This window comes from Streptopelia decaocto, assembly GCF_964273445.1.
Source record: "Streptopelia decaocto genome assembly, chromosome: 9".
Classification (NCBI taxonomy): domain Eukaryota; kingdom Metazoa; phylum Chordata; class Aves; order Columbiformes; family Columbidae; genus Streptopelia; species Streptopelia decaocto.
Window position 1 is genome coordinate 421,023 of NC_138664.1, and position 12,000 is coordinate 433,022.

At 45.2% G+C, this 12,000-nt stretch overlaps 1 protein-coding gene across 1 annotated transcript in view; it reads left to right on the plus strand.

Annotated features, from left to right (window-relative positions):
- Positions 1–12,000, plus strand: part of WDR72 (WD repeat domain 72) — a 93,578-nt gene that overhangs the window by 5,436 nt on the left and 76,142 nt on the right. The window contains exons 2-7 of the mRNA XM_082060727.1: positions 2,208–2,369; positions 3,450–3,556; positions 7,100–7,178; positions 9,016–9,187; positions 9,719–9,795; positions 10,806–10,925. Of these exons, the coding sequence (XP_081916853.1) occupies positions 2,217–2,369; positions 3,450–3,556; positions 7,100–7,178; positions 9,016–9,187; positions 9,719–9,795; positions 10,806–10,925 (708 nt within the window). The 5' untranslated portion in view covers positions 2,208–2,216. The remainder of the gene's footprint in view (positions 1–2,207; positions 2,370–3,449; positions 3,557–7,099; positions 7,179–9,015; positions 9,188–9,718; positions 9,796–10,805; positions 10,926–12,000) is intronic.

A 12,000-nucleotide genomic window follows, 5' to 3' on the forward strand; every position in this document is an offset into this window, starting at 1 on the left:
GTGGCCAGTTAGTAGTGGGATGAACTGGTACGGTTTTAACTAAGACCAGGGAATTTTGGTTACATTCACGAGGGAGTTGTTTTTGGCAGTGTGATTGTAGGGGCAGGAGCAACAAATACGTTTATTAGGCTGTAAGCGGGGAACATGGGTAGTAGGTCTGAGGAATTGGATGTGAAGTTGCAGTACGGGTTAATACTGTGAATCAGCTGTGCTTGAGTGGGCAGAGCTGGAGGAATTCCACATGCGCTGATAAGCTACTGCAGTTCAGATGTGCCTTGGGCAATATTTGACTTTGTGGAAACACTTTTTACGTTTTTAAAGGAACAGTCTGATAAATATCTGTTGATTTTATTTAAAAAAGTTTGCTTGAGGTGCCATCAGCATCATTGAATAACTTTGATGGAGCTTTGATGGTCAGACGGTGTGGATGTGTGCATGTGAGTGTGCAGGGTTTCTGGGGAAATGCTATTCTTGGAAGCAAAACTTTCACACAAAATACTCGAGCATCAAAATATCTTAATCCAAAAGAAAGGTTAACCAAGAAGCAAGAGGAAAACAGTTAAGGACTTATATTAATACAGAAGTTCATATACCTTCTGGTTTTTATTTCTCTTAGGCTTCAGTTATAATGCAAAAGAAAAAGTACAAAATGTTCATGTAATATTTCAGTCTAAATTAATTCTCTTATGTAAGCAACGTTTTGTCTGTAGTAGTAGTAGCTGTTTATTAATTCATGATGCTCATGGAGATCTAAAACAAACGTGTGCAAATAGATCATGTATATATTAGCAATTCTATCAATTTGTCTGGTTTCTAAGTTGTGCTGCTGGTCCGAGTTCTCTGTTAGCCATCACTTGCTCAGCAGTAGGTCTGCCAGGAATATTGATCTTGATTCTATGCTGCTTTTACAAGAAAATGTAATTTATGACTTCATATTCAGCGCAGTACAAACCTGAATTCTGCTGCCTTACGGTGTTTTACGCTAATTGAACACTCCCATGGCACAAGTGTAAATGACTACATGATATGCAGGAAAAGGCATTTAAAAGACCCTGGATTCGGTTTATCAAACTGTTAACTTGTCAGCCATGGTTTTATAAGCCCTATGAAAATGGTGGATTTTCTTTGCTTAGCTGATACCTAAAAATGTATCATTAGAGTTTGGCTAGAACAACTTCCATTTCAGGGCACAAACTGGAAGATAATAAGACTTCGGTGTTCACCAGTAAGCATAATACTTCATATGAGTAGAGACTTACAACATAAGTTTTAGAAAAGTCAAATTCTAAGGCTGAGATAAATAACGTGTCTCAGTATATTGTAATATGCCCACAAAGAGCTTTAAAATGTAACCAAATGTGATTTAGGCTAAGGAACTCTTGACCTCAGTTAATGCTCTCTTGCACTGCTCTTGCTCTGCCGTTGTTCTGGCTGCGGTTGCGTGGCAGGACCTCGGTGGTCTGCCGTACCAGTCTTTTCAGCCTGTTTTCTCGGTAGATGAGCCTTTCCCCTCGTGTCCTTGTCAGGAATCAAGACCTTTCCTCTGCTCGCAGCCATTTTCATAGGGCTTATAAAACCATGGCTGACAAGTTAACAGTTTGATAAACCGAATCCAGGGTCTTTTAAATGCCTTTTCCTGCATATCATGTAGTCACCTGCTGCGTTTGAAATCTTGGCTCAGGACGTGCTCCAGGCTGGGTGCTCCAGGCTGGGTTGTCTCCCCTTTCTCCAGGACACCTTCCCTGGAAGGCGGGTTTTGCTTAGTGGCTGCAAGCAGCTGCTCTGAATTCTCTCTTCAATGGTATCATTGCTGGTAGGACAAAAAGTAGGTGTTGCCCCCTGCCACAGCTGGGCAGAGCAGCGCTAAGCTGGGTTGTGTGGGGCACTGCAGGATGGGTGCTGGTATTCCAGCGTTGTGATGGTGCTGGTCCCTGCTAACCCTGGTCGTGTTTGATACTGCCTAGATCTAAAATAGTGACACATCACTGTCGTGCTGTACGTTTGAGCTATTAGTGGATAGCGATCTTAATCAAAGCATTGGTATGATGTCAGCAGCAGCTAGAAAATGTTTCAATGCCTCATCAACTTTTTTTGCAGCAGTATTTTGTAGATTCCCTTTTCAGATGTTGATTAAATTGCCCCCCTTCTGTTTTGCGTTGTTGCTCTTGTTCCGTGTCACCACGGTCACTGACCCGTTCTGTGTTCAGGTGCTGGCCATGAGAGCGTGGGCGCAGGCCGTGGCGCTGTGGGGGCGCGCGGCTCCGGCGCACAGCATCACGGCCGTCATGATCACGGACGACCAGCAGACCATCGTCACGGGAAGTCAAGAAGGACAACTCTGTCTCTGGGATCTTTCATCAGAATTAAAGGTTCGTGTCCGCTGTGTTGCCGGTCTGCCAGAAAGACACACTGGAGTTTCAGCTTTTATTATTAATAATGGCATTATCCAGACTTCCACTTAGATTAAATTTTAAAGATAGTAGTATGATATTTGTTATAGGAAAATAATGAAACAAAGAGTGTTGAAGTGGCTATATGAGCAACCAGTAATTTACAGACTTAGGATAATTTTTCATAGATTATCATGACCTGTGGGTTATAATTGGAGATGGTGTGCTGTGAGTAATGACAGCAAGTGAACATACACAATTATCAGGATTCTGCTCTTGTATTTTCTTTTTTTTTTTAAAAAAAATCATTTTTGGCCTGTAATTTAAGGAAAAAATATATATTTATAAAACTGGAGCTGTCTACTGGGTTAACAATGGGAGAGTTTACAGAAAGATGGAAGAAGAAAGGTGAAATACGTAGTTTTTGTACAACAAAGCTGCGAACCTCCTGACATATTATTGCTATTGCTTTGACTATTTCAATTTATTTTCATAGAATAGAAGACAGTGAAAGTGGTTCCAATTTTTGCTCTGCATTCCTAGAGCTGTGATTCTGTTCTTGCTGGATTTGGCTGCCCTATTTGTGCTCAAATATAGCTCCAAAGTTTAGTTTGTGTTCTTACACGGCCACCTTTTCCCATTAAGATCTTTGCCCGCAGTGAGGCTAATTGGGGGTTACTTGAACACACGGAATGGAACACGTGCCTCGGGGCGCTCCTGCGTCACTCCTCCGTCGCTGCCAGCCCTGCTCCACGCTGTGGGCGAAGGCCAGAGCTGTCCCGCACGTTGCCTGTTCTAGGGCATGCGTTGCTCCAAAAGTTCTTCACCAGGTGCAATTTTTAGACTGCAGTGAATACAGAGTCTGTACTTTATGCAAACTGCATAATCCATCTACATCTTTGTACATTCCAGAAAGGTAACTGAAGAATATAAAAATACGAAGCAGATTGACAATTACTCATTAATAACATCTACAAGTAGTATTCTCTAATTTTTAGATCTGCTTAGTTTATACAGAAAATATTATGTTTGAGTTAAACTGTTGTGTTGTTCTCCTAGATCTCCTCTAAAGAAATGCTCTTTGGCCATACTGCTTCTGTAACTTGTTTGGCAAAAGCAAGAGAGTTTGAGAAACAGCCATATGTAGTAAGTGCTACTGAAAATGGGTAGGTAACCGAATATTCAATTATTAATTTCTTAAATAATGAAATGTATGGCAGGTTTTGGCCAGATTCAGCATTTGACAGAATGTTTTCAATCCATTTCTTCCATGATATGAAAAGTACAGCAGTGGCTGTGTTGCTTATACATGATAGTCTAACTAAGAGCTCATCTCCTGGGCAGCCGTGGGGTTCGGCACATTCGGGTGTCTGGTTAGGAGTGAGGAGAACGCGTTGCTCGGGGTCAGCCAGGCCCCGGTCAAATGGCTGTGGGAGACAATCAACGGGCTCAGAAGCGTTTTAGTATCATGGTGCTGTTTTCCTGTGCCTTCGGAGCTCAGTCCTGAGAACTGAATCAGTACAAGGGGCTGATGTGCTCTGATCCAGGTTACGCTTACTCGGTGAATGTGTACAGAAGCACTGAAAGACTGCCTTTGAATAAAAGGCCTGTGTGTTCCTCGTCTTGGTTTGACCTGACGTGCTGCTTGGAGCGCATCCTTTCAGAGGCTCCCGACCTTGCGGCTTTTCTCCTACGTGTTTGCTGGGACTTGGCCCATCGATTGACTCAAACTAATTTTTGCATTTGTGCTACGTTACCATTCAGGAGATTGTTTTCTCTCTGAATATTTGCTTATCGTTTCAGCTGGGGTCTGAAGCTCATCTGTTCAGGATTCCGGTTGTTGAAAGTAGTTTGGGCTGGCTTCTTCCTTAGGGGCTTTCCTTAGTTTGTCTTAATGATATTTTCCTTGTTTTGGCTTCATCTTTTAAAATGAGCAGGACAGCTCTGTTAAAACCTTTTGCCAGGAAGAGTTCCTGTCAATTGCCCTTTTCAAGCCGCACCTTCCAGCACCGTAAGGCTGCTGCTTCCTCACTGAGGAGCTTGTTTGTCCTTTCCAGCTGCATCTCTGTCTGATTCTCACACTGAACCACAAATACACAAGAAAGGGGTGACTTGAACAGACTAGTTCAGGCTTCTTAATATTGGGAGGTTAGACTGCCCCGCTGGAACAATCCTGGTAAACAGTTCTGGTTGTCATGTGCGGAAAGGAGGGTGAGGAGCCTACACAAGTAGTTTTGTGCTGGCCTCCTACATTTCTACTGGGGTTCAGAGGTGAGGCCGTTTTTTTCCTCAGTTCTGAAGTTCTGTTAGTGCAGTGCTGTTTCTGGATCATGCTGGGAGAAAGATGCTGTATTTCCAAAAGGATGGGGTGAAAAGCGTTAAGAAGCAGATGAGGTTTTTGCTATAGATGTGCCATGCAGAGCGATGTTGGCATCCTGCCGGTGCTGCCTCCGGAGGGCTCGTCGGCGTGCTCGGAGCGCGTCCGGCTGGCACTGCGCAGTCCGGCCCCTTCAGCCCCTCGCTGGTACCACATCACGGCTGACTTCTCATCCGTGTTACATAAGGGCAAAGCATCCATCACTGAGCCCTGAAGATGGCCGCACGGATTGAGATAATTACAAACAGGAGGCCTCACCTTCAGGAGATGCAGGGATTGTCGAACTGCGTTTTCTGCTTTCTGAATCATTCACTTCTGCTATTTTCAAGCTTCCATCTCCTTGTTTTGAGGGTGGAGGAAATGGTATGGAACATGGTACTTTTCCCCATCCTACTTCAGCATCTCTTAAGTGATCATGTAGCTGACTTATCCCAGAAGGACGAGTATTGAGCAGCATTTCTGTACTTTTTATATGGAAATCTAGAAATTAATCCATAATGATTCCGAAGCTTTGACTGATGTCCTGTGCATGCACACAGCATATACAGCAGGACGGGTCTATCTGCATGTGGTATCGTTCACTCTGTGTTAGTACACACGGTAAATTAAGTACAACACACAGGAGCTGAAGTTATATTCTGGACTCTTTTGTACATGTTTGCACGTATGTATCATCTTTACTGCCTTAGCGATGTTACTGTATTGTCGTTCTGATATAAACAAGGAGAAATGCTCTGCCTTGACAAGTTTAACAAACAGCGTAAGCATTCTGTTGAACTTGGGACTTGTGGTCTATCAGCTCTGATGCTACAATACAGGTGTGTAGATTTCACTGCTCTTGATCAGCTGAAAAATATAAATCAAGTAATATTTTTAGATTATCATAAAATGTCAAAGTGTGTAGATTAAAATGCAAATCACTAAGTAACATTTCTGATATAAAGTATTTTTTTCCCAAGGTGTTCTTTAAGCCCTCATACAGAGAATGTCTTAGAATATTATCTCCGAAATCCTGAAGTTATTTTTTCAACTGTGGAAATATTGCTTGCTGGTTAAATAAAATCTAAAAGCATTGAAGTTTAACATTCAGTTGTTGGGCTATGAAAACACACCTTATACAACATCAGTTACAACGTTTAATTTGATGGTGTTCCTGTCGTACTCCAGTCCTGTAGCATGTTGAATGGTGTATAGATGAAGAGTGGCTGGTGTGTCTTTCTGGAACACTGAAGTTAAGGGTAATTGGCTGTACCTGGCCGTGTCCCAGGCGCTGGGCGCCCGGTGCGGGGCCGGTGCAGGTTGCGGAGCAGCCTGGTGGGGTCGCTGTCTGACTGGGCAGCGCGGTTCCGCGGCGCCGCTTTGGCCGGGCGCGGGCGCAGCCGCCGCTCTGGCCGGGCGAAGGCACAGCGCGGTTCCGCGGCGCCGCTCTGGCCGGGCGCAGGCACAGCCGCCGCTCTGGCCGGGCGAAGGCACAGCGCGGTTCCGCGGCGCCGCTTTGGCCGGGCGCAGGCACAGCCGCCGCTCTGGCCGGGCGAAGGCACAGCGCGGTTCCGCGGCGCCGCTCTGGCCGGGCGCAGGCACAGCCGCCGCTCTGGCCGGGCGCAGGCACAGCGCGGTTCCGCGGCGCCGCTCTGGCCGGGCGCGGGCGCAGCGCGGTGCCGCGGCGCCGCTTTGGCCGGGCGCAGGCACAGCCGCCGCTCTGGCCGGGCGCGGGCGCACGCGGTTCCGCGGCGCCGCTCTGGCCGGGCGCAGGCACAGCCGCCGCTCTGGCCGGGCGCAGGCACAGCGCGGTTCCGCGGCGCCGCTCTGGCCGGGCGCGGGCGCAGCGCGGTTCCGCGGCGCCGCTCTGGCCGGGCGCGGGCACAGGCGCCGCTCTGGCCGGGCGCGGGCACAGGCGCCGCTCTGGCCGGGCGCAGGCACAGGCGCCGCTCTGGCCGGGCGCGGGCGCAGCCGCCGCTCGGACGCGCGCGTCCCCCGCACCGAGGTGAATGGTGTTCCAGGAGGATGTGGTGCCAGCGACAGACAGTTACGGTGATGTGTTGACGAGCTGTAATGGCACTACACCTACAATTTGTTGTAGACCAGAGCTGGCCTTAAAGTCAGGTTTGCTGCAAGGCAGCAGGGTGTAATTACCAACCCAAAAAGAAACAGATACTGCATGTCACCCCTGCTAATGACCAAACGTTTTCTTACCCAGTAATCTGTAACAAAAAGCCACCTAAACGGCCAGGCTGCACTTAAGTACAGCACTAAAGAAAAACTTGCTGGCATGAAATTATTCCAGCCCATTGAGTGGAAATGACAGAGAATAATATAGAGTTGTCTTTGGCAGGGAAATGTGTGTTTGGAATGTCACTAGTGGACAGTGCATTGAGAACGCAAAGCTTCCCTATAGGCATACAGCAATCTACGTAAGTATAGCAACTTTTCGTGGAATATCTCTGTTCATTACAAGACAAATTTTGCTTTATTAACATGCTATTTTTCAGAAACATACAATTTTAAATGTATAGCTGCAATATACTTAATAGTAGAAAAAAACCTGTTGCAATATAAGTAGTTTTATACTTGCTGTTTTTCCTTTTTTTTTACTTCCTTCTAATAAAAGAACTGAGGCTTTTATGTTCTTGTGAACTCCTTAATCAGCCCAGAGTGATCCTTTGCAAGCTGCAGGTGTCTGGAGGGCGGTGTCCATGAACACTGAGGTCTGGGCTCTGGGATGCTGTGGTGCCGTTGTGATGTTTGGTTGCAGCGGTGGTGTTCCATGGGGAATGATTGCATGTGAGAGAACAGACAGAATGTTGTTGTCTGGGAGGTTTCGTGCACTCTCGGTTTTTGATAACATCACCACTGAAAATCGTTGCTTTATTTTTAGTTAATGTAGGCTTTAATTAAAGTACTAACGTGTCTGGTCTGGGAGGTTCCCCTGTCCAGCCTGGATTCAGCTGGAAAGGGCGGATGTCAAGCAGTGCAAACTGAATGTTTGCCGTTGAAATGGAGTTTAGCACGAGGGTCAACTCTCCACCGTTTGTGGATCTTAACCAGTGTGGGATTTTCTCAGAGGACCAACTGTACAAATCTTCCAGTTCAAGCCTAATTTAAGAGTAACAGTAATTACAAGTGGTTCCTGCTGCTAAGCGTTTCTGCCTCTGATCATTCATATCATCTGTGGTGATACTTATCCTATTCCCAGTTATTTATGCTGCTTTTGTTTTCAGAGTTCAGTTAGTTAACTGATAGACCAACAATTATTATCCAAGCAAAACAGAATGTGCAGAGAACTTGTAGTGAATGTGGCACAATTTTGTTGGTCTCACTGATATTTTCATCTGCTACATGATCGTTCCCTTTACTTTAGCGATAGTATTTACTTGTAAATTCCATTTGAGGTGGCTGCTTATGCATTTATAGCAATTAACTTAGAGACAGATATTACCCAAAATGCAAATTTCCACACGTATGAAATGCTTAGCATTTCATAGTCACTCTGCACCTCTGCCGTCTCTGTTCCGTAGTGCTTTGCTGTGTGTCTGGTTTTTGTTTTCTGTATACGATTCTTGAGAAAGAAGAAATCTTCTGAGCACTAGGACATGTAGTGTCAGCGTGAAGAATATCTCAGGGAGCAGAAATACTTCCTGAAAAAGAATGAGATTCATTGTGAATCTTCTGATGAGGTCTCTTGGAGAATCCAGACCCAAACCGTTCAGTGATTGATAATGAAAATTAACACTTTGCTGCCCCAAATCTGAACGTGTGGGCAGGGCAGACAGTGATTTCAGTGCAAAGCACCTCTAAACTGTGTGCCTATAAGATGTTATCAGTGCACGTGAAACGCTTGTGTCGCTAGCAGAGTGGTGTGTGCTCTCACGTTGCAGTGGTGTTTTACTGCTTGTGTCGCTAGCAGAGTGGTGTGTGCTCTCACATTGCAGTGGTGTTTTACTGCTTGTGTCGCTAGCAGAGTGGTGTGTGCTCTCACATTGCAGTGGTGTTTTACTGCTTGTGTCGCTAGCAGAGTGGTGTGTGCTCTCACATTGCAGTGGTGTTTTACTGCTTGTGTCACTAGCAGAGTGGTGTGTGCTCTCACATTGCAGTGGTGTTTTACTGCTTGTGTCACTAGCAGAGTGGTGTGTGCTCTCACATTGCAGTGGTGTTTTACTGCAAATGTTGGTGACAGCTCCCAGCGTGACGTGACTGTGAAACCGTGTCCGTCTGTGTAGCCGTGCATGCCGACGCTCTCCTCTCGCGCAGTATTACCGCTGCTCGGCCCGGATGGCCGGGGAGGGCTGGCTGCTCTGCTGCGGAGAGTACAGAGATGTCCTCGTTATCGATGCCAAGACTCTGAGTGTCCTTCACGCTCTGTCCTCGCAGTCTTCTGATTGGATAAACTGTATGTGCATTGTACACTCTGCAAGAATTCAAGGTATACATTTTGGATGTACTTACATAGGCCAATTAAATAGCGATAAAGTATGTCTGTGTAAATAGTACAACCCTACTAGATTTAATAGCTAATTGTGTTTTACAGAGCTGTTAATGTACAAGTTGTTAACGTTTCATTGACAGCACGTAAGAAGGTGTTTTTAATACTCCTAATGTTGGTGGTGATTCGTTTAAATACATTTCTTAAAGAGAAAAACAAGCAGACTCTACACTGGTTGTACGCACCTAATTTCTTGGATATAAGTGTTGATTAGTTATGTAATATCAGGGAAATTAAAAGCAGAAACTCACTCTTCTATGTCTTCTATTGAAATGTATCTGATTGGACAAAATAATTATTCACTACTTGCTTGCATGTTTTATATTTCTGAATAGTATATGTAAAATTAACATTTCATCTAAACGGTGTCCTGCGGAGTGTCGGTGTTAGTGCTGTGCGGAGCACCGGTGTCTCTCTAGCTCCGAGGTTCTCCTCGGGGTCGGTTTGACTGTCTCACTTCAACTTCCACAGAAGACTCGCTGGTCGCGGTGTCTGTAACCGGAGTGCTCAAGGTGTGGGACTTGTCTTCATCCTTCAACAGCATACAGGTCAGTTGAGGTGGGGAATGGGGATTTGGATGATAACGTGAACTAAGTCATATTCTCAAGGAAAGGATACGTTACAGCAAAATATGAATGGATTTGGATCTTCTGGATATGTATTAAATAGAATTTATTAATTTTGTCACAAAATTCTGAAAACGCACCTTTTTAAACTCAAGACTCTTTAAAATTGGCCTGTGTACCCCCTCGTCACGCTTTTACTGTCTCCAAAACGACCTTTCAGACGTTGTTTTCCTCTTTCGGACCCACAGTGCTGTGTTCACTGGGAAAACTCTCCTCGTTGTCACTCGCTTGTTCCCTGCACCTTTTCTGTATTAGTGTTTTCGGCAGTGGTCACTGGGCACGCACAAGCGTTAGAATTGGAACACAGTGTTTTGTTTGAATTCAACCCCAGAGCTGGATTAACAGAGAGATCTCGGTATTACGGCAAAGTATTATGCATGGTCAACGCCATGAGTCTGATATTCACATGAAAAGGGTGAAAGACATGTTTTTTTAAAACCATCTGTACATTCAGCAATACAAAGCTGAGGAAATGAATTGCTTTTCTACTGCTTCTTATAGGTGTTAAGTTCAAACAAGGTGTGTGGCAACACGTACATCTGACTGTCCTGGATGCACCGAGGATGAGTGGGACAGCAGAATGTCCATGAGCTGTTCTGAATCTGATACTGTCAGTGTATAGGTTGTAGCTATTTTCTGGTTGAAGAATACTTAGCACCTGGTGCAATGAATATCTGCTACCTGTGACCTGCCTTTAATCCTTCTCCATATTCGTTATCACTTCCTTAAGTGAGATCGAGGTCTGAGCCATGCGGAATATCTTCTGTTCTCGTGGTACTTGGGAACCTTGCTGTCTTCCTATCTGACTCTTAATTAAGAATTATATGTCGCTTTGCATTTTGAAAGTGTATGTGAACAAAATCATTTTCTGTGGTTTCTTTCTGTGCGAGAAGTAGAAGCTCAGATGGCTTTTTGTCTTCTGTGCCATAAAGGAGAGACGGAGCGTGAGCGAGCGGGAGTCCCGAGCTCTGGGCTGCGTGAGCTGTCGCGCGGTGCGGTTCTGCGCTTACACCGAAAGGCTCCTCCTCGTCGTGTCCCCCGCCTGCTGGCAGGTGCGTTGTGAAGCCTGATACCTTCTTCTGAACTTTGTCCGTTTTGAAAAGCTAATGTGATTTTTACACGCAGATGCTTGTTTTTCTTCTCAGCTTAAAGAAAAAGTGTTCACTAATTTTCAGATATAATGGTGTTCTGTATCCCTTCTCTGCTTATATCAACTGCATGGCTGAGATGAAGTGTTTATTTTGTATTGCTGTGTTTGGCTGGGTAGAACAGGGTTTCCCTCGGGTGTTCGGCAGCTCAGAGCCCTGCGTGCATTGTGACCCCGCCAGAGCACCTGCCAAAGGAGCCGAAGGTGCGGGGCAGGTACTGAGGTACAGCAGTAACGGCGGGGCAGGCGCTGGCGCGGGGCCTCTGCTCCGCTCGGGGAGACCCCGGACTGACTTACTTCAACTGTTATTATTTTATTTGAAATTGTAGTTAAACTGAACTTTATTGTTTGAAAAAAAATCCATATTTCTCTTTCTCAGCGTTCTCATGTTCCTTTTGAAATAATCCCGAGCTGTTAGTGCGACACACGGATTTGATCCAAGCACCGCTGCTGGTGGGGGGCGGGTGGGAATTTCAAGCACCCCTCAGTCAGCCTCGAGTGGCCCAGTTGAGGGGTGTCCCTGAGACTTCTTTGGGGCTACTTAAAGAAGTCTGTGCAAAACCATTATAAAGAAATGCCATGTATAGGATGGATAGGCTTTTCATGGGAAAAACAAATCTGTGTAATGTGCATTGTTTTCTATTAATTTCTAAGATGTTTTTCCACAAGACATCCATGTTTCTTGTAATACCTGCAGTATGCATTCGAATACACATACTTTACTCCTTGAAGTAGAGTTATAGATACCCAAGTCATGTTTGGTTTTCAACTTCCATATTTCAATCAGTATACAGCTTTAAAATAAAAGATGATGATGAGCTTACTGCTTTATTATCCAAGTATGAGATGTGTAGCGCAGGAGAGAGTCACATGTATGTTTAAAGTGGCTCCTTAACGCACTTCTACAGTAATCAAAATAGAGACAAATTAGCTAATTAATCAAAATTAGCTTCAAGTATTTAGCAGAAATTCTCATTCTG